Source organism: Ornithorhynchus anatinus, chromosome 2, assembly GCF_004115215.2.
Source record: "Ornithorhynchus anatinus isolate Pmale09 chromosome 2, mOrnAna1.pri.v4, whole genome shotgun sequence".
NCBI classification, from domain to species: domain Eukaryota; kingdom Metazoa; phylum Chordata; class Mammalia; order Monotremata; family Ornithorhynchidae; genus Ornithorhynchus; species Ornithorhynchus anatinus.
In genome coordinates this window covers 24145246-24172452 of record NC_041729.1, presented here as the reverse complement: position 1 = coordinate 24172452, position 27207 = coordinate 24145246, and the positions used below count along the sequence as shown (strand labels likewise).

The 27207-nt window shown below is 45.2% G+C and overlaps 1 protein-coding gene across 2 annotated transcripts in view; it reads right to left on the bottom strand.

Moving 5' to 3' along the window:
• SPPL3 (signal peptide peptidase like 3) overlaps nucleotides 1-27207 on the bottom strand; it is a 150741-nt gene that overhangs the window by 33076 nt on the left and 90458 nt on the right. Inside the window, exon 3 of one of the 2 annotated variants that reach the window (XM_029058328.2) lies at nucleotides 10015-10103. The exons of the other annotated variant lie outside the window; for it this stretch is intronic. Coding sequence (XP_028914161.1) covers nucleotides 10015-10103 — 89 coding nt within the window. The remainder of the gene's footprint in view (nucleotides 1-10014; nucleotides 10104-27207) is intronic. 2 annotated transcript variants of the gene reach the window in all.

Genomic DNA, 27207 nt, shown 5'->3' with positions numbered 1-27207 from the left:
GGATTTGCTCTCCTTATTCACCCCTCTCTCAGCCCCACAGCACTTATGTACATAACCATAATTTATTCATATTAATGCCCATTTTCTCCTCTAGACTGCAAGCTCATTGTGGTCAGGGAACGTGTCTACCAACTTTATTATGCTGTACTCTCCCAAACGATAGTACAACGCTCTGCACACAGTTAAGTACTCAATAAATACAACTGAATAATGGGATTTGAGATATGTTTTGCAAAATCTGAAGCCCACAGTACTAATAATCATACTAATTATGGTATTTGTTAAGTGCTTACTTTGTGCCAAGCACTGTTCTAAGTGGTGGGGAAGATACAAGGCAATCAGGTTGTTCCACCTGGGACTCAGTCTCAAACCCCATTTTACGGAGAAGTTAAGTGACTTGCCCAAGGTCACACAGCAGACAAGTGGCAGAGCCGGGATAAGAACCCATGACCTCTGACTTCCAAGCCTGTGCTCTTGCCACTAGGCCATGCTGCTTCCCTACAGAAGCAGTATGGTATAGTGGGTAGAGAACAGGCCTAAGAGTCAGAAAGTCATGGGTTCTAATCCCAGCTCTGCCACCACTTATCTGCCGTGTGACTTTGGGCAAGTCACTTCACTTCTATGTGCCTCAGTTCCCTCATCTGTAAAATGGGGATTGAGACTATGAGGCCCACATGGGACAGGGACTGTGTCCAACCCGAATTGCTTGTATCCACCCCAGCACTTAGTACAGTGCCTAGAACATAGTAAGTGCTTAACAAATACCATAATTATTATTATCACATTTTCTGACCCTGTGGTGGGCCTGGCTCCTACTGGGGCTGAAATCATACATTCTTTCTCATTCCATGCCCACCAAAAATCTGAAATTCCACCCAGGGATCACTGCCAGGACAGCTTCCCTGATTTCGGGAGAACAGAAGGTGCTAATGCATGAATACAAAGCACCACAATGAGGGAATAATTTGGTATCCATTATGCTAATACTGACATGGTAATGTTGGAAAAGTTTATTGCTGCTTGCCATGGTCCAGCTAAGCACATGAAATATTTCTCCATTCTGTCTTCTGACAGTCCACAGCTTATTTTAGCTCACCTCGGTCCCATAATAGCAAATAAACAAATTTCCAGGCAGGTGCTCCACAGATAGGAATTTTTTTTGAATTTATAGTTTGCTTTTACCGACTCCCCCGTCTAGCCCTTACTTCTCTCCAAAATAAAAATCTATCACACAATAGAAACCCACACATAGAGAGCACACTCTGCTTTGTCCTTTTCCCTTTCTCGAGCCACATTATTCGTAACCCACTTCTCCTGGGCAATCACGACTCTGCGAGAGCGGTTGGCTTCTCAACTCTCCGTCAAACTTGCTTTGGAAGGACTAAGAGCAATCCAAGAGTTTTTCTTTTCACCACCAAATCACTTAATTTCCTGAATGGAGGTCCATGACTTTCCTTGCTTACTCTCAAGGTCCCTCTGGGTGCTTCCCCTTAAACAAGGTATGAATATTGCACACCCCAAAAATACAACCAGGTTTTATGATCCTTTAAGATAAAGTTAAATTAGGGGGTACATTTTCCCAGAGATTGACTTGTTTTAAGTTAGGGTCTGTTCCAAGACCTCTGAAAAAGTAATATGAAATTCCTTTGCATGCTATTTGCTGTCATGAGAAGCATCACTAAAGTATTGTTTAATCTTTTAATTACTCACTGTGCCTCTCTTTTTTAATGGTACTTGTTAAGTGCCATGTGCCAGACATTGTAATAATAATAATAATGTTGGTATTTGTTAAGCGCTTACTATGTGCCGAGGACTGTTCTAAGCGCTGGGGTAGACATAGGGGAATCAGGTTCTCCCACGTGGGGCTCACAGTCTTAATCCCCATTTTACAGATGAGGGAACTGAGGCACGGAGAAGTTAAGTGACTTGCCCACAGTCACACAGCCGACAAGTGGCAGAGCTGGGATTCGAACTCATGAGCCCTGACTCCAAAGCCCGTGCTCTTTCCACTGAGCCACGCTGATTGTACTAAGCACTGGGGTAGAGTCAAGCTAATCGGGTTAGACACAGTCCATGTAACCATGTGGTATTCACAGTCTTAATTCCCATTTTACAGGTCAGGTATTTGAGGCCCAGAGAAGTGAAGTGACTTGCTCAAGGTCACACAGCAGACAAGTGGCAGAGCCGGGATTAGAACCCATGCTCTCCCTCCCCTTTCACATCTGGCAGACCACTACTCTCCCCATCTCTGAAATCAGGTATCCTCAAAAAGGCTTTCCCCTATTATCTTTTCCTCTCCCACCCCATCTTCCCCTCTACTGCCACTTCAGCACTTCCGTGTCCCCTAAGCATTCAGATACTCACTCCTCTTCCGGTGCATTTATGTACACATATATCTTTGAACTCTGTTGATTCCCCCTTCTTGGAATTAATTTTAGCACCTAGGATGTCAGCTTCTTGAAGGCAGAAACCTTATCTACTACCTCTAATGTACTGATAGTGTGGTGCTCTAAACAGAATTGCTCAACTGTACTTTCCAAGTGCTTAATACAGAGTTCGGCACACAGTAAGCACTCAAATATGATTGACTGAATGAATGAATAAGCATTCAATAAATACAACTGGCTTGTTGACTGATTGGAACTCAAGGCGTAACATTACAGTTTTAAATAGAGGAACTGTAACATGCTTTATGAAACTTTGCAGTAGGTTTTCAATTCTGGTGAAGGATCTATCCAACTCTGGTTGAACAGCACCTTCTTGTCCTCTTAAAGCACCTTGTAACATTTTGCAAACTCCTTTCAAACACTTCTGCAAATGCTCAAAACTCTCACTCCATTAAGGTCATCTTCTTCAAACACAGGAGTTCATCTACTGTCTTGAAAATCTTACACTAACTGTGAACGGAACATCTTCCAAAATTCATTCACTGTTACAAGCTTAATCTCTGCCCAGCTAGGAAGGGAGGGTGAGGGGAAGGAAGACTCTTCCTCACCCGTAGCTCTAGGTGGGGAAACAACTGGGCTGGGCTGGTGTATGCCTGGGGTAAAGCACCAAATAACTGAGGTTCTTCCCCCAAGGTGGCTGAATTGTGTGGGAAGTTATCAAATAATATCATTATAGGACTGTTGTGATCTGGGATATATCTGCAGTCCCAGGGAGTGTGTGCTGTTTGCAGAGCACTGTGCTGGGTGCTTGGAAAAGTACACTGCAACAGAGTTGGTGGACACATTCTCTGCATACAATGAGCTTAAAGTCTCGAGTGTGTGTGTATATACATATACATATATATATATATCTACAAATTATATATTACTTATATATTAACATCTGCACCCTTCTAGACTGTAAGCTCGTTGTGGGAAGGGACCGTGTCTACCAACTCTGCTGTATTGTACTTTCACAAGCTCTTAGACCAGTGTTCTGCACACTGTAAAGGCTCCATAAATACCACTGATGGACTGATTGAGCATTCTAGCTCCTTTAGACTGACTGACTGACTGAACACTCTAGCTCCCTTAGCAAAGTCTCTGCCTTTGTCGTCACTGGAAATTCAGGAATTTCTCCAGCCACGCTGGAGAAGCAGCGTGGCTCAGTGGAAAGAGCATGGGCTTTGGAGTCAGGGCTCATGAGTTCGAATCCCAGCTCTGCCACTTGTCGGCTGTGTGACTGTGGGCAAGTCACTTCACTTCTCTGTGCCTCAGTTCCCTCATCTGTAAAATGGGGATTAAGACTGTGAGCCCCACGTGGGACAACCAGATTCCCCTATGTCTACCCCAGCGCTTAGAACAGTGCTCGGCACATAGTAAGCGCTTAACAAATACCAACATTATTATTATTATTAGGAATGCAGGTCACAGCCTCAGTAGTGACCTTGTAAATCTTGGTTCCCTGAACATTACCTCTCACACCTCCCTCCACTCATTATAAGGGTATGGAATCCCAATTCAAATACTTAACAAAATCAAAATGAACAGGATTTAAAAGCACTTGAGAACGACTTCCTATTTTGTTGTAATAAAGTCTCTGGAGGAGTCGATGTGATTTGACACTGCTCTCAAGCAAAGCTGGTCTAAAGAGAACATCTGACTTATAATTATTGTATTGGTATTTTGGCACTAAGTGAGAGTATCAGACAATGAACTGACCACACTAGGGGACTGCTTCCTATTCAGTGTTCAGATTATTAGGGGATAAGGGTATTATTTCGAGTTATAAACTGAACTAGTCTTAGCATATTTCTCCTGAGTTCGAAAGGTACGACATGAAGCGTTCCAAACCATGTTTATAAACAGAATTACGTATGCAATTATTTTTTCTGCAATATGAATCTGGCAAGGATTTCAACAGAACAAGCAATTTAGATTAAAATGCTGATGGAAAGTAAACTACTAAATCACGGTTCAACCTGAAAATTGGGCTTTGACATATGAGCTACGCCAAGCTAGATATTAATAGCTTGCTTGGACAGTAGATTCCGGCACTATTTTGCTCACCCTTGTGGCGAGGAATTTCCGCTGGAGAGGATTAAGTGTGACATGATTAGTTTACAGTAACATGGGTTAACATTCATACGATACTGCACTATTTTTTTATGCTCACCAAGTTTACCTTGGGTTGTGGCTGCAAACATGTTCACATCCAGTTGACATCTTTCACTTTTTGACAGTGCCACTGACAGGCTAAAGCCTCTAGACTGCAAACTCCTTGTGGCCAGGGATATCTACCAACTCTGTTATATCAGACAACAGAGCGATGCGCAGAAGCATGGCCTAGGAGGAAAAGCATGGTCTGGAAGTCAGAGGACCTGGGTTTTAATACCAGCTCTGCCACTGACCTGCTGTGTGAACTTGGGCAACTCATTTCACTTCTCTGTGCCTCAGCTCCCTCACCGGAAAAATGAGGATTCAGTACCTGCTCTCCCTTCTAGACTGTGAGCCCCAAGTGGGACCTGATTATCTACTATCTACCCTAGTGCTCAATACAGTACTTGGTACATAATAAGTCCTTAAATACCAGAATTACTACAGTAGTTATATTCTCCCAAGTACTTAGTACCATGCTCTGCATGCAGTAAGTGCCTAATAAATACCATTGATTTTACAGTTACATTTTAAATCCCAGACGGTTCAATGGCACTATTCCTCTAATCTGGAAAGCTACATCCTTGCAGCTGATACACTGATTTTCAGTGCGACTGCAGTTAGAGGAGACTAACAAGCAGAGTCCTTTCGCCTCTGGGCTGGGAAACAGCCGCTGACTCCTATGCGAGTGATGGAAAAGGATGGACACCTCTGGAAGACCGACTTTCACCCCCTTAAGCCCTAACAGAGTAGCCCCAAACCCCCGGTAGTAGGGCTAAGTTTGCACTTCAGCCAAAAAGTACATGCTTTTTCACCCCCTGCACTCAGATTAAGACTTTAGCTGCGGCCATCAAGGCATTTAGCTCGTAAAGTTTGTAGACAAATTGCCACTTCCTTCCCCCAAAGTGTTGCTGCTCAAGGGGAGGGGCTTCTAGGTCCTACTGCTAATGCACCACTTCCCCCAACCCCTTGGACTGAATGCGTTGGATTCCTCCCCGACCCCCACCTTGGCCACCTCACACATTCACCTATGACAGCTGACACTGGCCTTAGAAATCCCCACTCTTCCCCAGTGCCAGTTTTGGAAGGGAAGATTACCTCACCCACCCACAGCTGGCATAGCAGATAGAGCATGGGTCTGGGAGTCAGAAGGTTAAAGATTCTAATCCCGGCTCCATTTGTCTGCTCTACGACCTTGGGCAAGTCACTTCACTTTTCCGTGCCTCAGTTCCCTCATCTGTAAAATGGGAATCGAGACTCTGAGCCCCATATGGGACAGGGACTGTGTCCAACCCAATTTGCTTGTATCCACCCCAGCGCCTTGTACAGTACCTGACACATAGTAAGCGCTTAACAAATACCATAATTATTATTATTTCCAGGCCCACAGTAGAGCTTATGCCCACTCCCACTTTGGAGGCAAAAGGAGGCTACTCCCCCTTCCTGCCATTTGCTCTCCCTTCTCCTTCCTCTGCCCCGCTTTCCTGGGTCCCCTAAAGGGCCCCAGCTCTTTGGGTACCAAACCTGTCAGAGCAGACAATGACTCCTGCCACGCCAACTCCAAGGTGGTGAGTGACCTTCTCCACTCCCTTCCACTTCAGCCTAGGAATTCCTACATCCCTACTGCCCGGGAGCACGCCCAGACCCGGCGGGGGCAGTGAAGGTGGCCGTGCCTGAGCAAATGCCCAGCCAGCAGAAAGGAAAGGTGGCCATTGATTGGGCGATGCCTCTTGAAGGAGGTCAGTTTCTAGGAGGCCACCCAATCTGACCTCTGACCATTCATCTCTAATCACCTCACTTTATCTCCTCCGCTGCCACTTCAGCCCTTCAGTGCCACTTGAACACTAGTTACCACAACCCCTTTAAGTACTTATGTACAGATCTTATACACTCTATTATTCCCCCTTTCTGTAATTACACATCTGTCTCCCCTGCTAGGCTGGGAGTGCCATGAGGGTAGGGATTGTGTCTACTAACTCTTCTCTCTCCCACTGCTTAATGCAGTGCTCTTCACACAAAAGATAATCAGGAAATGCTGCTGGTTGAAGATGAGGAGGGACATGGGTTTTGAAAGTTTGAAAGGAAGAGAAGCACTCTGAGATCACTGCCTAATCCCACTTTAAATTATAGGTTCGTATACACACACACACACACATATCTTTTTCTAAGTTTTACAGTTATTTTTTCCTCTCGGACCCTACCCTCCAGAGGCCCCACAGGACTCACATCTTGTTTGCCTCCTTTCCAGGACAGAAGCTTGAGAGCTCACCTCCTCCAGGAGGCCTTCCCAGCAGTCTGAGCCCCCACCTTTCCCTCTGCTCCTCCTCACCTCCCCTCCCCCCCAGCCCTCTGCTCTTCCCCCATCCCCTCAGCGCTGTGCTTATTTGTATATATTACTTATTATCCTATTTATTTTGTTAATGAGGTGTATATCTCCATGATTCTATTTATCTTGATGATGATGTCTTGTTTTGCTGTCTGTCTCCCCTGTTTAGACTGTGAGCCCGTTATTGGGCAGGGACTGTCTCTATTGCTGAATTGTACATTCCAAGTACTCAGTACAGTGCTCTGCACATAGTAAGCACTCAATAAATACTACTGAATGAATGAATGACAGAAGCTCTGTGGGATGCAGAGCTGAAAGAACTGCAGGCTTATCTGGGCTCAGTTAAATGCCTCTTCCAGACTGTGTCTATGTGATCGAGTTTGCCTCTATCTCTGCGTCAGTCTGCCTCTCCTAGGTCTTGGCAACATCTGGTGGAGTATATTTCCTGACAGCCCCTTCCCCCCACACATTCCGCCCCAAGGGAGAGCCCATGCTCAAAATGAAAAGTGAAAGAGTTTAGAGTGAGGTAAGAAGTCAAACTGGAGAAAGAAGGTTAATTCACTTGCCCAAAAGCTGAACAGTGGAAGCAAGACTACAATCAGGTCTCCCATTTCCCAGCCTGGTGCTATTTAAACTAGATTACACCTTTCCTATAATGCTTCCTCTTAATGAATTTAAAGCCCTTTCTGGGGCCCCGAAGAGAAACGCATTTCCTTTCAATCAGGTCAACAATGAGATGCATACAGATCACATCACACTGAGGAGTGAATGAGTCCTGGCTCCAAAAGAAGAGAGCCACCATGATGAATTCCACTCTGTCAGAATATTTTAAGGCTTTTCAGGCAATGACTCAGCCTGATCTTCGTAGATGTATAAGAAACTAAAGATGTGCAGCACAAGAGAAGCTTATGCAAGTTTGTTTCCCCAAAAGAATTACTGGTAATTACCATTAAGAAAATGAGCTAATTAAATGGGGATGAGTTACCATAAAGAGAAGCAGTGTAGCTTAGTGGATAGAGCACGTGTCTGGGAGTCAGGAGGACCTGCATTCTAACTCTCGCTCCGCTACATGTCTGCTGTGTAACTTTGAGCAAGTAGCTTAACTTCTCTGGGCCTCAGTTAACTCATCTGTAAAATAATAAAAATAATAATAATAATGATGGAATTTGTTAAGCACTTATTATGTGCCAAGCACTGTTATAAGCACGGGGGGGGGGGGGATACAAAGTAATCAGGTTGTCCCAAGTGGGATTCACAGTCTTTATCCCCATTTTACAGATGAGGTAATTGAGGCACTGAGAAGGTAAGTGACTTGCCCAAGGTCACACAGCTGACAAGTGGAGGAGCTGGGATTAGAACCCATGACCTCGGACTCCCAAGCCCGGGCTCTTTCCACTGCGCCACGTTGCTTCCATAAAATGTGGATTAAGAGTGTGAGCCCCAAGTGGGACAGGGACTGTGTCCAATCTGATTACCAAGTATCTACACCAGGATTTTCAACTGTGCTTGGCACATGGTAAGAGCTTGACAAGTACCATAATTTTTATTATTATAATCAGAGATCCTGGAGGATCATTCTGGTAGTTACTCAAAGATACCTCAGGACTCATCAAACAATCAATGATATTTATTGAGCACTTGCGCTAGACACTGTACTAAGTGCTTGGGCGAGTACCATACCCAGAGTTGGCAGACACGCTTCTTGCCCATGGCGAGCTTATAGTCTGAAAGGACTGGGCAGGAGGGTAGGCAACCTGACCAGCTTTCCACTGGGGCAGGGATTGTATCAACTCCCTGTAGTATCTTTACCACAGTGCTCTGCACAAAGCAAGCACTCCGCAAATACTTGTGATGGATGGATTGATGGAGGTCAGGTTCCATCCCTTTCTTGGTCCTACAGTGGCCAGGCTCTTCCCACTCTAGTTCAGAGAAAAGAGAGTGGGTCGTGATCATCGGCATGTATACCATCTCCCGCCGAACGCAGGTTTCAGCAACCAACTCTCACTTCCCTCGAGCTGGCTAAGGGCCACGCCGGATGATCCCGTTGGTGGAGTCGGTAGCGTGGTCAGAACTTGGAAGGAGCCACCAGAGCTCCTGAAAGAAGAGGTGAAGGACAGGTCTGCCAAAACAGGCTTGTGGTGAGGAGGCTGCAACCCAAAAAGTCAGTCTCCTAACCCCGAAGCGAGGCTCACCCCAGCCCAGCTTGGCTGGGTGGGACACGTGAGGAGTGGATGACTGTCAAGATGATGGAGGGCAAAAGAGGGCTAGCGTTACAGGCACATTGCTAGTCCTGGAAGGAAGAGACCAGGAAGGCATAAAGCCCTGGCCAAAGTTTAGCTTTAGTCTCAGATCTCACTGCTGGACAACAGGAGGTGGTCTGGAGTGGAAGGGGCTGGCCCTGCTAGGACTGTAGGATAGGGGCAGGCAACCTGTGGCATATTTAGCAAACATATGAAGTCTGTATTAAGGTCTGCAGAGGGCCACCGGAGTATGCAAACTCTACCTAGCCCCCAGGAAATGAGTAATGCAACAGTAACACAAGGCTAATTCTTCCAGTACTGCATACAACACTGTAGCCTGGGTCTTTTCAGTCTAGAACACTCTGCAGTGCTGAGAGGGTTTCGATACCGGCAGCGCCTGTGCCCCAGGACCTTGGATTTACCTACAAGCAGTGCCTTGAGAAGTTTTCTTGCAGCACTCCTGCAACCCTCAATTCCGAGATCCAGTCCAGTTTAAAGCCGGCGGAGTGGCGGAGTTTCTCGGAAACCCGGTTTAAAGAAGATTACAACTATTATTATCATTATGTTAATATGTGACCCACACTATAAGTTAACTTGGGTATATTTGCCAAATTTAACCTCCTCCTGTTCCTTCTCCCCCTGCATCTAGGAGGAAGCCCCTCTAAATGTTTAGGAGGGTCCTAAGAGGGGCTTACAGGCATCACCTGCCACATCCCTCACCCACCTTTGAAGACGCACACAATATAAGACCGATCCTTTCTGCTATGGTAACAAATCCTGAGCCCACGGTTAATTATGGTACGAAATGAGAAGGGGACAGGATAAACAGCAGAAAGCACAAAACTTAAACCTGCGGATTCCTTACTGTTATTGGTGCTGTTGCCATTGAAAGATCCAGATGAACTGTTGCTGTCTTTTTCTTTATCTTGATTTTCAAAGTCCATATTAAGAGACCTGTCAAAAAAACCCACAAATACACAACTATTTTAATTGGTGAGTTTCAAAGACTCAGATGTTCTGGAACCAAAAGTTAAGGATCAAAAAGCTAAATCACAAAAAGATGACTTTCCAAAACAAGAGATGAATCAATCAGTGGCATTTACTGAGCATTTACTAGGTGCAGAGCACGGTACCCAGTTTGTGGGAGAGTACAATTCGACAGAATTGGCAGACGTGTTCCCTGCCCAGGGGGTACTTTCTTAAATGCACGATCAAAGAAAAGTATATGTTAAGCCCTTACTATGTGCCAGGCACTGTTCTAAGTGCTGGGGTACATACAAATTAATCAGCTTGGGCACAGAGGCTGTCCCAAATGGGGCTCACGATCAATCCCCATTTTCCAGATGAGGTAACTGAGGCACAGATATGTGAAGTGGCTTGCCCAAGGTCACCCAGGAGACAAATGGCAGACCTGGCATTAGAACCCAGGTCCATCTGATTTCCAGGCCCATGCTCTAAATGCCACATTTTAGAAACATCTACGCAGCTGGACAGCTAGGAGAACAGGATGTTAAAGGGCACAAGGCCAAACCACATTTTGATAGCAGAACGCTCTCAGGGCTGTCCCCGGGTGTGCCAGGGCTGAGAATCCTTTAGTCATCATCACACCTTCTGCTCATCGCTAAGACTGGAGGTGCTTACACCAGAGGTCACGAGTTCGAATCCCAGTTCTGCCACTTGTCAGCTGTGTGACTGTGGGCAAGTCACTTAACTTCTCTGTGCCTCAGTTACCTCATCTGTAAAATGGGGATTAAGACTGTGAGCCCCACGTGGGACAACCTGATTCCCCTGTGTCTACCCCAGCGCTTAGAACAGTGCTCTGCACATAGTAAGCGCTTAACAAATACCAACATTATTATTACACCTGTTCAGTACAGATCCCCTAGTGATATAATGATAATAATAATAATTGTGGTTTTTATTAAGGGCTATGTGCCAAGCAATGAACTAAGTGCTGGGGTAGATACAAGTTTATCAGGTTAACACAGTCCCTATCCCACATGGAGATCACAGTCTCGATTCCCATTTTACAGATGAGGGAACTGAAGCACAGAGAAGTGAAGTAACTTGCCCATGGTCACACAGCAGACAAGTGGTGGAGCTGGGATTAGAATCCATGACCTTCTGACTCCTGGGCCAGTGTTCTATCCACTACACCATGCTGCTTCTAGTCTCTGTGTTATGTAGACAGGTATATGTTAATCTCCTGGGGTATCTTCTCCCTTCAGTGGGAAAATCCTTGAGGGAAAAGAGTTGCTATTTTATTTCCAACTCCTCAAGCACCTCCCTCACAGGCCTTCCACAGTAGTTCCTCCATAAACACTTCTTGGAGATGCTGTTGCTGAAAGGTGGAATCCCAGCCCTGCTTAAATTATGAAAATTTGGACCACTCAAATCAGAGAAGCAGTGTGGCCTCTTGGAAAGAGCAGGGCCTGGGAGTCAGGGGACCTGGGTTGTCAGCTGTGTGACTGTGGGCAAGTCACTTAACTTCTCTGTGCCTCAGTTACCTCATCTGTAAAATGGGGATTAACTGTGAGCCTTATGTGGGACAACCTGATTACCCTGTATCTACCCAAGCGCTTAGAACAGTGCTCGGCACATAGTAAGCGCGTAACAAATACCAACATTATTATTCTAATCCCGTCTCTGCCACTTGCCGGCAGGGTGACCCTGGGCAAGTAAGTTTGCAGTTCCTTAGTTTTCTTACCTGTAAAATGGGGATGAAATACCTGTTCCCTTTCCCTCTGGGATGGTGTGCTCCAAGAGGGCCAGAGATTATCCAACCCCATTACCTTGTATCCACTCCTGTGCTTGGCACAGTGCTTGGCAAATTGGAAGCACTTGAATACTAATAAGCATGATCAGGTTTGTCAACGAAATGAAGCGGGGAGATTGCGGAGAGATTTACAAGCTAAACTGAGCCAATATTTCAATTATGAATGTGAACTATCTTTCTAGAGAAAAGATAAAAACCCCAAGCAAGAATCATCAATAATTGTATTCCCTGAAATGCGATCGTTTAGTAAAATATTCAGCCTCTTGATAGCCCTAAGCTAGGGGACTATTGTGTTAGCAGAAGGAATACTAAAGCAGAGGAATCACGCTCTCAAAGATTAGTGGATAGAGTCCCGGCCTGGAAGTCAGAAGGACCTGGATTCTAATCCTGGCTCCGCCATTTGTCTGCTGTATGACTTTGGGCAAGTCACTTCACTTCTTTGGGCTTTGGTCACCTCAACTGTAGAACGGGGATCAAGACTGTGAGCCCCAAGTGGAACAAGGGCCGAGTCCAACCTAATTAGCTTGTATCTACCCCAGTGCTTAGTACAGTGCCTGACACATAGCAAGTGCTCAACAAATATCATTTAATAAAAAAAAAAGGGACCAAGAGTGCATTTTGGACCTAGAATAAAGGCTCATCCAGCCTCTACAAAGGAATGTCCACCATCATCATCATCACTTCATAGGAAAAAAGTGCAGTCTTCAAACTGAAGACCATGTTCCACCAAAAAGTTCTGAAATCTAAGCAAGTTGCAAAGGATCAAGTTTTTAGAGAATGTGAACACGTCAGGCATTATTTCACCCAAGATTAAGAGAAGGGGTAGGTGGCTGCTCCCTTCCCTTCAGTAACACACATCAGCCACCCTTGCATCATCATCATCATCATCAGTCATTGCGAATGGTATTTACTGAGCACTATGTACAGAGCACTGTACTAAGTGCTTGGGGGAGTACAAAAGAGTTGACAGACACATACCCTGCCCACAATGAGCTTACAGTCTAGAGGGGGAGGCAGATATTAATACAATAAAGTACGATGTATAATTTAAAGATATGTACACAAGTGCTGGGGGGGGTTGAGGATGGGAAAAATATCAAATACCCAGAGGTCTCAGATCCAAGTACACAGACAATGCGGATGGTGTGGGAAGAGGGCTTAATTGGGGAAGGCCTCTTGAAGATGTGATCTTGATAAGGCTTTGAAGGTGGGGAGAATGGGGGTCTAGCATATAGGGTTGGGGAGGAAGTTCCAAGACAGAGGGTAGATGGGGGAGAGGGGTTGGGGGTGAGTCAGATGAGATCGGGGCACAGTGAGTAAGATGTCACCAGAGGAGGTGAGTGTATGGGCTGGGTTGAACCAGGAAGGTCAGGGAGGTAAGGTAGGAGGGGACGATCTGATGCAATGCTTTAAAACCAATGGTAAGGAGTTTTTGTTTGACTCAGAGATGGATGGGCAACCACTGGAGGTTCTGAGGAGTGGGGAACTGTGGACAACCTTTTTTTTAGAAAAAGAATCCGGGCAGAGAATGAAGCATGCACTGGAATCGGGAGGGAGACGGGGGCAGAGGACGGCGAGGAGGCAGATGCAGTAGTCACGGCGGGATAGGGTAAGGGTCTGCACACCCACACTCATCCAGTCAGCCCCAAACACTGCCCAAAGCCACACTTTTCACAGTGGACGTGACCAGTAGCACGAAGACCAAAGGAGAGAAGATAGAATCCCAGCTCCAGTCTCACTCAGCGCTCCCCTCTCGTCCACAGGGCCTGAAGGCTCGAGATGGAGCTCAGGCTTCTGCCATAATCTTGACCCTGCTTCCAGTTTTATTTAGCCCTTACCAGCAGTGGCAGCGGAGAGTGCCTTTGCTTTCTTATCATCCCTGCCACTGCTTTTCACTTACTGCTGAGTTCTTGGGAACTGGGGACCACTATAGCTGTAAATGGGAGGGTTTTTTGTTGCCTGCTTGCTTTATTTTTTTGGTAGTTTTGGCTGCTCTTGTTGCTGGGGCACCAGTTCTTGCTGGGATTTTTGAAGCTTTTCATCTGGGCTGGGTACTCAGCATAAAAATAAATCAACAGCATCAGATCACCCTCACCATTGATGGTATTTATTGAGTACTTACTGTGTGCGGAGCACTGTACTAAGCACTTGGGAGGGTACAATACAACAGAGTTGCTAGACTCGTTCCCGGTTCACAAGGAGCTTATAGTCTAGAGGGACAGTATGACATTAAAATAAATATAACAACGGAAGTACTGGGCACTTCAACCTTGGCTGAAGTTTACATTCTCTACACTGTAAGCTTGCTGATGACGACGATGATGGTATTTGTTCAGTGCTTTCTATATGCCAAACGCTTGCCTAAGCGCTGGGATAGATACAAGCTAATCAGGTTGGACATAGTCCCTTGTCCACATGGAGCTCACAGCATTTATCTCCATTTTACATATGAGGTAACTAAGGCACAGAGAAGTTAAGTGACCTGTCCAAGATCACACAGCAGAGAAGTGGTGGAGCCAGGATTAGAACACAGGTCCTTCTGATGTGCTCTACCGGTTAGGCCAAGCTGCTTGATATGGGCAGGGAACTTGTCCACTACTTCTGTTGTACTGTACTCTCCTAAGCACTTAGTACAGAGTTCTGCATATAGTAAGCGCTCAATAAATACCACCGGTTGAATGATCCTATTTTATGCTCTTAAATTCCAAGGTACGCACCCGAGGAGAGGGTACATATCCACTCTTATTTATCCATATTATGAATATACCAAGTCCAACACTGGAAACTCTCTCTAGAAGCTACAGAACAAGAAAGCACCACATTGAAAAAACTCACTAAATGAAGCCAGTTTCTTCAGTGTTGTACAGATCTTCATTTAGGTAGGAAAATCTTTCAGAAAATTTATAACAGGATCTATAGCTCAGATTTAAACTGTGACTAATGTAGAGAGAAATATTCAATTTGCTACTTTAGATCAATATGAGAACACTAAATTCTGCTTCCCCCTAAAAAATACAGAATTTATGAACCTGACAACACTGTCTTGGTGAGTAGAGGCAAATTGCTATTATCTTGAAAGAAAGCAGAAGATGTGAGCTTACTTAAAACAAGGAAGACATTATTCTGCACTGTATTTCTATAGCTCTATTATTCCTTTATAGAGCACCTTTCTTTACATGGTAGCTTTGAGGGCACCCTCTTCTTTTCATCCCATTTTACTCTTATTTCTAACCTAATATTCTTTGTTCATGGTTACTGAAATGTCAGGATTTCAATTAAGGGTTTGTCAGCAATAAAATGAACAAGAAACAAAACTCAGCTTCATAATAACATGGTAGATCCTGCTCCTCAGACCTGGACCTGGCTTCTCAGCTAGATTACTGCTATCAGGCGCCTCGCGGGTCTCCTTACCTCCAGTCTCTCCCCTGTCCAGCCCATACTTCATTCTGCTGCCTAGGTCAGTCCCAAAATGCGTTTGCAGGGGTTTCGCCACTACTCAAAAATCTCCAGTGGTTCCTAGGAGTTCCAGGTTCCTCTCTGTCCCACCGAGAATCTCCTAACCATTCTCTTTAAGGCAGTCCATGGGCTCTTTCCCTTTCCACTTGGCCTCTCTTCTCCCACTACGGCCGGCTTGCACTCTTCATTCTTCCAGAACTAACCTTCTCACGGCTCCTTGATTTTAATTTTCCCGACTCTGACCCCTTGGCTCGTGGTCCTCCCAGCGTCTCCTTCTCCCTTGAAAGCCAGCAGATCACATCTCTCCCCATCTTCAAAGGGCTTCTGAAATCCCATCTCCTCCAGGAGACTTTCCCCACTTAATTTTTAACAATGATAATAATGATGTTGGTATTTGTTAAGCGCTTACTATGTGCAGAGCACTGTTCTAAGCGCTGGGGTAGATACAGGGTAATCAGGTTGTCCCACGTGAGGCTCACAGTTAATCCCCATTTTACAGATGAGGTAACTGAGGCACAGAGAAGTGAAGTGACTTGCCCACAGTCACACAGCTGACAAGTGGCAGAGCCAGGAGTCGAACCCATGACCTCTGACTCTGAAGCCCAGGCTCTTTCCACTGAGCCATGCTGCTTCCCCTTAACTCTCACCTCAGCACTTCTGCACAACCCTAACACTTTTGGACTCATAACCCCTAGTAGCCCTTCTGTACACGCTGATTTACAAACTCTCATTCATTCAATCACGTTTATTGAGCGCTTACCGTGTGCGACGCTCTGTAATAAGCACGTGGGAGAGTACAATACAATAATCAACGGACACATTCCCTGCTCACAACGAGCTTACAGTCTAGAGTGGGGGGAGAAGGACATTAATATAATAAGTACATTGACAGATGTGTATGTAAGTGCTGTGGGGCTGGGAGCAGGGAAGAACAAAGTGAAGGAGTCAGGGTGGTGCAGAAGGGAGTGGGAGAAGAGGAAAGGGGGACTTAGGGAAGGCCTCTTGGAGGAGATGTGCCTTCAATAATGCTTTGGCAGGGGGCACTTCTACTTAAGCACTCAACTAAACACTTATCTGCCTGTATCATCTTCCTCCTAGCTGTAAATTATTGTGCCTGTTGGATTGTAAAATGGGGATTAAGACTGTGAACCACACATGGGACAACCTAATTACCTTGTATCTACCCAACGCTTAGAACAGTGCTTAGCACATAGTAAGCGCTTAACAAATACCAAAATTATTATTGTAAGCTCCTTGAGGGCAGGGGTTGCGCCTTTGACTTTACCGTGCTCTGTACAGTAAAGAGGTGAGAAGCAGTGTGGCCTATTGGATAGAGCACAGACATGAGTGTCAGAAAGACCTGAGTTCTTACCCTGGCTCTGCTACTTTGCTGTTTGACCTGGGGGCAAGTCACTTCACTGGGCCCTGGGGACCTCAACTGTAAAACAGGGATTTAGGCTGTAAGCCCCATGGAGGACATGGACTGTGTCCAACCTGATTAACTCGGATCTACCCCGGTGCTTAGTACAATGCCGGGCACATAGAATGCACTTAACGAATCTCACAATTACTACTGTCGTTATTATTACAGTGCTCTGCCCACGGTGGGCATTTAATAAATACTACTGACTGAGTTGATGTCAATCCTAATATTATTAGTTGCTAGGATTGGCTGAGAGACCGGACCTAATTTGGAATTGGTGCCAGTACCCAATCCAAGCTATAGGAGGGTGTTGGAAGCCAGGAAGGCAGTAGGAGGTGCGGGGGGGGGTGGGGAGGGTGCGGGGTAATCTTTCTGCTCTCCCACGGGGTGTGGCAGCTGTTCAAAAGGGTGAAACGTCTAAAATATTGCCTGGCGTGAACAGGCAATTTAAAGCAGCTGTCTTTGCTTTGGCAGAGAATACCGAATTTTAATACCCTTAGTTCATTGAGTCTTCAAGAATCAGTAGTTACAGGAATTTGAAATCTCTCCAACCCCTGACGCCTTCCGACAAGGGAAACAGCTTTTCGGTCCCTGTCCCAGCTGCCAGTCTGGACAGGGCCATCAGCGGATGAGGGAAAGGGGACTGTCTCTCTTGTTCCCCAAGTTGCTCAAAGGCCCCCTACCTGGGTGACCTAGCTGCTTACACTTCACTTTAGAAATTGTTTCTACTTGTACCTCGTCGCCACAATTTCCGCCTTATAACCTGGGTTTGAACTATTAGCTGTTTTGTGGGTGCAACCCGCAGTAGAATAATTTCCCCTGACCGGGCAAGATGGCAGGGGGAGCAATGGCAATCTTGAAACTTGGTATGGGGCGACGCGCCTCAGTCCGGGGGTTCGGACACTTAGGGATGACGTTTGTGGGCACCCTTGGTGCGGTGCTGTTTGCTGACTTTTACCTTTGGATGTTTCCCAAGCAAAAGAACAAATAAATAAGATCAGACTCAAAACAGAACTGAATAGCCGTAGGAGCCGTTGGCCTGAGATAACAATGATGCTAAAATAACAGGCACCTGGAATGAGCTGAACGTTTGGAAACTGAAGTCATTTCCTTGATCTGTTTATGGCACCGGTTAGAGAGGTGCCAAAAAATGCCTTCAAATAAGCTGCCACTTAAAAAGGCTAAATAAGCCACTTTGAGCTGGAAAGACTCACACAAAGATTTTTATCCTATAAAAAAGTTGGCACTGCTCAGCTCCGAAACAGTTCAACTGCCACCCACATCGGGAAACGTGGCGAGAGGAAAACTAGAGTGTGAACCTTACAGAGCCAGATTTCAGTTACCACTGCCTTCATTACAAATGCATTACAATTACGCTGTTCCCAGTTAATGGACGTAATGGCAATTGAAAACTAAGTATAAATGATGCAAGAGGGACGAGAAGTGGTGTTAGCGGTGCACAGAGCAGTGGAGCGGCAGGAATTGTAAAAGACTAGGTGTGATAGAGGGCGGCAACTTTTCCCAGTTCAACTGGGCTTTGGAGAAGACTATCCTTTGTCCCTTTAAAAAAGTGGGGTCGTTGTTTCTTTCACCCCAATCTAAACACCCCTAAGCTCATCGAAACACAATCGGAGTTGTTCCAAAAGCCAAAACACCTAATTTTCACTAATTTTAGAACCAAAAAGCACAACTTTCAATCAAACAACAGTATTTATTGAGCGCTGCACTAACCGCTGGGGAGGGTACGAGATGGCAGAGTTGGTAGACAAATTCCTCGCCCACAACGAGCTTACAGTCCAGAGGGGGAGACACACATTAATATAAATATATTACAGACATGTACATAAAGTACTGTGGGGCAAATAAAGAGTGCAAATCCAAATGCAAAGGTCACACAGAAGGGAGAGACACCCCCACACGTACACTAAGTTCTCCTGTAACGCGGGGGCTGCATTCTTGCAAAATCCCATGTCCAAGAGCGCTTAGACTTTAGAGTATCCATCCATCCCAATGCCAGCGTGCCTAGGTTCCTACACTGCTTCTTCCAATGAGAAGCAGCACGGCCTGGTGGATAGAGCAAGGACCTGGGAGTCAAAAGGACCTGGGTTCTAATCCCTGCTCTGCCACTTGTTTGCTGTGTGACCTTGGGCAAGTCACTTCACTTCTCTGTGCCTCAGTGACCTGATCTGTAAAATCAGGATTAAGACTGTGGGCCCCATGTGGAATATGACTCTGTCCAACCCCAACTGCTTGTACCTACCCCAGCGCTTAGTACAGTGCCTGGCACATAGAAAGAGCTTAACAAATGCCATAACTATTATTATTATTATTATTATTATTATTATGAGTGCCATATCCAAATGAGTTTGCACAGTTGGATGAACTTTTCTGAATTCCCAAACATCACTGTAGCTTAAAGACGCTGTGAAAACATGTGCTGCGGAAAAACTCAGCGAAGAAGAAAAGCAGAGTGCAAACAAGAGATGCCGGCATTGATGGGCCAGAAGATGGCTGGAACTGTTACAGTTGAGATTCTCCCACAGACTGGAGCCTTAAGTGAGGAAAGAGCCAGAAGCAGCAGCAGCCCCCATCTCTCATATCCCAGGGTCTCTGACACCTTGAGGGCTGCTCTTATTGTCTCTTCCTCTAACAAGGGAGGACAGGAAGGAGAAGAGAAAGGGAAAGGAAATGAGGGGAGTGGAGGGGCAAATGAGCTCAAAGCTGAGAGTGCAGAGTGGCCGTTAGCAACAACTGATAGAGATATAGATAGGGAACTGTGTGGATCAAAACACAATGAATTTCCAGGGGCTTTAACCCAAGAGAAAAAAAATTAATTAGAGGGTAAAAATTGGGATATCAGGTTAAAAACTCCTACAATTAACAATAATCCCCATCAATAATATCATCAATTAATGCACCCAATTTATATGGTGAAATAATATCAAGTAGAACATACAGTCCTATCTTCTAGGAACTTACAATCTAAAATGGACATTTTATGTAGCCAAAAAAAGGACATACACATTCATCTAACAGTAATAATAATTGTGGTATTTGCTAAGTGCTTACGATGAGTCAGACTCTGTTCTTAGCACCAGAGTAGATACAGGATAATCAGTTCAGACACAGTCCTTAGCCCACATGGGGTTCACAGTTCTAAAGGAAGAACAGTACTGAACCACAATTTTACAGTTGAGGAAACAGGCACAGACAGAGAAGTTACGTGACTTGTCCCAAGTCACACAGAAGGCAAATGGCACGGCGGGAATTCGAACCCATGTCTTCTGACTCGTAGGCCTGGGCTTTTTCCACTAGGCCACTCTTCTCTGTCTACCAAATTAAATGTATTCAGTGAATGTATAAATGATAAACATCACACTCTTTTAAGACTTCTGTTTTTTGTACGATTCTGCGTATTCACTATTCTGCATATTCACTAATTTTCCAGGCTTCATTAGCAACCTAGTCTACTAGCCTCTGAGTCAGAATCTCCCAATAGCTGCAGAGTTTAACTGTCTACAGACCTGTACAAGCCCTCATTGCTGGTTACTACGTTCCAAAGCTTGATCTTAAGTGGGACATGAAATTAGGGAATCCAAGTAGATTCCAAGAATAGAGAGGAAAAGGAAAGTCAACCACATCTTATCTACACAGCAAGTGTTGAGTAAGCAAAGTGCTGTTTGACGATATGGTCTTTTTTGCTGCGTTTAAGATTCTTAGTGGGGTGGTCTTTAGGGGTTCCCATATTACTTACCTGTGGTTACTGTTCTTCTAAAAATACAGTAACAAACCCAGACCCCGTCTTTCTCTGAGGCACTTTCACTGCCAAATACATTTCTTGCTTCTCTATCAATTTAAAGCTGCAAAGCCAGCCCCAAGGACACTGTACCTATACCATTTCGCTCAGAATCTGAAGGAAAAGCTTCCGCCTGAAATTTCTCCTCTGAGTAATAAACACCACAATTTGTTAGAACTGATATTCCATTTCTTTACAGTAACCAGGCTTGGACAACTGTAGAAAAGGTCATGCCGACAAGTCAAAGAAATTTTATCTAAAATCCTCACTTCTCCCTGAGCGCCTTCAAATCCATCAAAACCTGATGGAAAAGGACACCAAAATAGGGCCTGAGGAGACCCCGTAACACAATTCTGGGAGCTGAATATTAATCTTCTGAGGGCTAGGGAAAGTGCACAGAAAAGAGCCAAAGAGATTTCTTCTAAGACGACAGAATCCCTTGCTGTTCCTCTAGAATACAGGCGGAGCACGATGCCTCTAGGAATATTAGTGTTTATCACTGCTTTAGATTATTTTTATATGCAATTTAAGAACCAATTTTATATCTGCATCTAGCAGCTTACCCTAAAGCACATTCAGTTCTGCCGGAATGTGTTTTGGCTAGAATATGACAGCAGAATTAAGGAACGTTCTTCCGACAACGTAGGCCTGTTACGGGGCGATGCGGCATCCGAAGAAAGGTTTACAGGCACACACGTGGCATCGGTCATATCTTGAGTACTACAATCCGAGTCACCCTTAATGGGGGAGTCCGCCACACCCTGCCTCTTAACTAGTCTTTCATTTCTATAGCATGAAGCCTGAAGTCGAATCATGTGTTTTCTTACTGGACATCATTTAGAAGGGGACTATAAAATATGCTTTGAAGGTGGGATGCTAAGTTAAGCTGCTCTGAAATATGACTTGGGTTTTAGGGACCAGTTCGGTAATGGAGTCCCCTGGCCTGATTCCTCCCGGAGGCTTCAACTTGGAGGGGGAGAGGTTTGGCCATGGGAAGGCCCAGCCACCCACACTTTAGTTATCCCATAGTGAGGCAGAGTAGGAAAAAGACTGCACGGCCCCTTCTCTCCAAGACGGAGAGCACTTATGACACCTCGGAGAGGTGGGCAGGGATGGGGAGAAGAAAGAGGACCTGTCAACTCGGGAAAGTGCTCCTGTTTATGACATTGCAACCTTCCCATCGGAGAGACCTCCCCAGGCAACATCCCATCGAAGTCGGTCCCAGGTGCCCCACCCAGGCCCAAATCCTGAGATGACCTTGAGCTCCACGTGGGATAGGGACTGTGTCTGACCTGATTAACTTGTGCCTTCCCTAGCTCTTAACAGTGCTTGATATATAGTAAAAGCTTAATGAATACCATAATAATAAGAAGAAGAATAGTAGGAATGACATTTATTCAGGATTTATACGGTGCGACACCATGTTCCACACCCTGGGAAGGAATTCCAGTTACTGAAATTACGAAGTACAGAGCTGGGTCTTCTTTGGCAGCACAAAGAAGCCAATGGGGAAGTCGCGTGAGGTCTCCTGGCAGGAGCCCAGGGCAAGTCCTGCTAAAGCCAAGGGGCCAATCAACTACCTACCTGGTCCAGAGACCATCCTAACACTCTGACTCCAGTCAAGAGAGGATCAGACAAGTGGAATGGGAACAGAACTCGTCCCAATTTCAGAGATGAATACCTTTCCAAAGATTGGTAGCGCACCTGACCATGGTGAAAAGGCTTGACTGATAGTACAGTTTGAAAATATACAATCTTTATTTTATGGAAAATGCAAGTGTGTATATATATACCTGCACACATTTCCCATATATCAACAGAGACGCAGAGAGAGAAAGCTCCACTCAAGCCTTTGACCACCGAAATTACAAAGCCACTACAATGCAGTAGTACTTTGATCTTCCACTCCCCAATATATTGTATATCTAGGTGTCAGATCATTTCCGTTGTTGACAGGAAGCAAGCAGTGCAGCACGAGCTCCGGTCAAACATGTTTCTTTAGTGCCCCTCCCAATGGAATAAAAGCCTGGTAGACAACTGAATCGGCACTGTAGGAGCTCCAGGGACCCCAAAATCCCCTCTGCCCAACTGGGTACCCACAAGCGCCTTCTCCTACTCAGGATATCTCTGGGGGTGACAGAAGAAAGAGCATGGACCCTTGAAGCTATCGGAGCTCTGCTTGCCATTTAGTTCTGGATCCATGGCCATGCAGATGTTCTAGAACCCTGGGAGGCTTGTACCCCTGGGGTGCCTGTGCCACCCCAATACTAAGCAAGTCTTTTGGAGGGAACTAATGACCACCACCCTGGCTATACCATCCCAACAGATTCTATCAACACATGGACACACCCTAACCTACACAGACATATTGTGTACAAACATTTTGTTCATAGGTTTGTTTCTTTTCCCTGTTCTCACTCTCAATTACAATCTATCGTTTTCACCCAGCTCTCACATGTAACAATTTATACAGCAGCGTGGCTCAGTGGAAAGAGCGAGTCAGAGGTCATGGATTTGAATCCCGCTCTGCCACATGTCAGCTGTGTGACTGTGGGCAAGTCACTTAACTTCTCTGTGCCTCAGTTACCTCATCTGTAAAATGGGGATTAAGACTGTGAGCCTCCCATGGGACAACCTGATTACCCTGTATCTCTCCCAGCGCTTAGAACAGTGCTCTGCACATAGTAAGCGTTTAACAAATACCAACATTATTATACCTACTTATCCCCCATTAGACTGTAAGCACCCTGAGAGTGAAAAACAAGTTTTTTGCTCTTACTGTTGACCAAGCCCTTAATACAGAACTCTGGATACAGTTGGCACTAGGATTTTTTTAATAAATGATCACAGGTGCGGGAGTGTGCTCAAGTTTTCAGGACCCAATGCAGTTACTGATCTGGACTAGACATGAGCTGTCCACAGAATCTAAGTGTGAACATATATTCACTGTAGTGTTTTGAAGAGACATCACTAACAATTAACTCTACCCTGTGTGCAGGTCACTTTTCCTTAAAAAAATAGAAAAAGAAAAAGAAAAATTCAGATTAATTGTGCTGCAAACTTCTGGGACAACTGGAATTTTGCAGGAACTCCCTGATACTAGGGGGGAAAAAAGGTTTCTGAAATTCCCTGTCCATTTCAGTTTCTCGGGATAAGATTCACTGCATTTCTCTTGTGTTTTTTATCAACACTTTCCATTTAATCGGCACAGTACTACTGGGCTATAAATCATATCTGATTTACTGAGACATACAGGGTAAGTGACTTTCTGGGAACAGAACTTCCTGCTTCTTGGTTTCAGGTTCTTATTAGAATCTATCCCTACTCACATAAATCCCAGGAAAGGGCCACTGGATGAGCCTTAGGTGTGATTATTTTGAGAATGGCAAAGATAAATCACTTGAAAAAGAATTCTACATTATCCTCAATGCTTAATAGTATTTAAGGAGCATCTCCTAGCAAGGAATTTCTTCCAAACTAGGTTCACAGATTGGTAGAACAAAGCAGGGCTAAAAATGAAGTCTTATAGCTACAGTTTACCTGAACTACTCTGATCTTTCATGGTGCTGGGCTGGTTAGAAAGGCTTTTATTTGGGACCCTGAAAACCGTTCGGCTGATTTCATCTCTTAAGCATGAAATGCCTAAAAAGACAATTTGCCACATCTAGATTTTGCCTTTCGGGCTAAGGATGCTGCAATTTTCCTGAAGTAGGGGCTGTTAAAAGAAAATATCACCGGTTTACTTCCAGCCATCACATCACGTGAATTATGGCTCAGAAATGGGACCTGAGGAAAAATATCACATTCCTGCTCAGGGTCTGAAGGAGCTGAGGAGAATCTCCCTGAACCCCACAATTCTGGGTCCAAAATGGAACCAAGACACTCCATCGTTTATCAGCAGTTAAGGCTGCTAGCCGGGATGGGCAAAAAATAAAATCTAATACTTAACTAGCAATACACTTTGGCCCCTCTGCCAATTTTCATCAACATCTGATAATTAAAATAATAAATGTGAATAAAACGCTAGCAAAGAATTATTACAATGAAAATTAAGGACCTTACTGCCTAGAATAATTTAAAATGATGCTTCCGGTTCTGAACGAAAGTGTTCAACTTGTCCTTGGCACAGAAGTTCCTTTAACAGAAAGATCACTAAAATTCAACATAGCCATATTCATTCTGTTCCCCATTTGATCCTTGTCCTTCCTATCGCTACTCTTCCTATTTTTAAATATTCTCTCTATCTCCCCCACTAGATTGTAGCTCCTTCAGAACAGGGAACTTCTGTTCTGCTTCACTGTATTTTTCCAAGGGCTTAGTACACCTTATTGCACTCAGATCATCTCAATAAATATTCATTCATTCATTCAATAGTATTTATTGAGCGCTTACTATGTGCAGAGCACTGTACTAAGCGCTTGGGATGAACAAGTCGGCAACAGATAGAGACAGTCCCTGCCGTTTGACGGGCTTACAGTCTAATCGGGGGAGACGGACAGACAAGAACAATGGCACTAAACAGCGTCAAGGGGAAGAACATCTCGTAAAAACAATGGCAACTAAATAGAATCAAGGCGATGTACAATTCATTAACAAAATAAATAGGGTAACGAAAATATATACAGTTGAGCGGACGGGTACAGTGCTGTGGGGATGGGAAGGGAGAGGTGGAGGAGCAGAGGGAAAAGGGGAAAATGAGGCTTTAGCTGCGGAGAGGTAAAGGGGGGATGGCAGAGGGAGTAGAGGGGGAAGAGGAGCTCAGTCTGGGAAGGCCTCTTGGAGGAGGTGATTTTTAAGTAAGGTTTTGAAGAGGGAAAGAGAATCAGTTTGGCGGAGGTGAGGAGGGAGGGCGTTCCAGGACCGCGGGAGGACGTGACCCAGGGGTCGACGGCGGGATAGGCGAGACCGAGGGACGGCGAGGAGGTGGGCGGCAGAGGAGCGGAGCGTGCGGGGTGGGCGGTAGAAAGAGAGAAGGGAGGAGAGGTAGGAAGGGGCAAGGTGATGGAGAGCCTTGAAGCCTAGAGTGAGGAGTTTTTGTTTGGAGCGGAGGTCGATAGGCAACCACTGGAGTTGTTTAAGAAGGGGAGTGACATGCCCAGATCGTTTCTGCAGGAAGATGAGCCGGGCAGCGGAGTGAAGAATAGACCGGAGCGGGGCGAGAGAGGAGGAAGGGAGGTCAGAGAGAAGGCTGACACAGTAGTCTAGCCGGGATATAACGAGAGCCCGTAATAGTAAGTATTACTAGCATTAATAGTATTAGCATTTCTATTTCTGTTACTACCACCCCTTGCTATAATCAATGCCTGAAGGTTTGAAATAACTGAGGACTCTATTGACAATGCAAAGAAAAAGAATAAAATGCCAACTAACCATAGAACGAGGAAGTCTTTGACTCCTTAAGGGTATTCTCTACAACTGGCAAATCCCCATTTTCTGGAATCTGCTTTGGACTGCAGCTAGCTGGGCTTTTTACTAAATCCACACCCCTCTGTTGCCACTCTTTGGTTTCAGAGGAAATAGCCCCAAGTTACTAAACACGCTGCTCATAACCAGGACTTGACTGATTAAAAAAAACCAAAACACACAGAACAGCAGGCAATGTTATAAGTAATTAGGACTCAGGGCAATGGGTGGGGAGGCTATTGAGCTAAAAGGGCAAATGAACTAAAGACAAAAACAGAGCGCATCATCAGAGATGGTGGGGGCTTAGGAGTGGGAAAGAAGTGACTTCCTCACTGATATAAAAGTCAGAGCAAACAATAGGGGGAAAAAGCCTGGTGAGGATTTGCAGCCACGGTCAGTCAATTATATTTACTGAGTGCTCACTGTGTGCAAAGCATTGTACTAAGAGCTTGGGAGAGTACATTATAATAATAATGATGATGGTATGTGTTAAGCGCTTACTATGTGCCAAGGACTGGGGTAGATGCAAGGTAAACAGGTGGATCAAGGTAATCAGTGGGAGCAGAAAAAATACAGCTACTGTACAGGTGATAACAGCAAGGGTACGGAAAGAGGACTGGATGAGTAATAAATGAGGAGATATATACTATGAATTTATACATATGTTCACTGCCTTTAAGTGCTAAGCATGCCATAAATACATAATTTCAATGGGTGACTTAAGTTGATATGATCTCCTAAAGGAGATGGGATACCAGGAGGACTTTGAAGAGGGGCAGATTTATGCTTTGGTGGATTTGAAAGGGGAAGAAATTCCGTGCAAGAGGAAAGACACAAGCAAGTGGTTGAAGGTGGAAGAGTCGAGAACGGAATTAGGACACTGAGCGGAGAGAACAGAGATACAAGAGGGCAGGTGGAGAACTTGGAAGGCAGCAGTCAGGCATTTCTGGTGATGCGGAAAGAAATGGGAAACCACGGAAGGCTTTGGAGGAGTGGAGAGGCATGTGCCAAACTGCACTTTAGAAAGATGATCTGGGCAGCCGAGTATAATATAGTAAAGAGGGGCGTGATTAAAGAAAGGGCGAATAAGGGAGAGGCTGTTTGTCCGCTCTTTCTGGGCAACAAGCAAAAAGTCACACCCGGCTGTCTACTGCCCAGAGATACACTTACGGAAATTCCAGAGGGTTCTGGGGTGTTTCCTTTG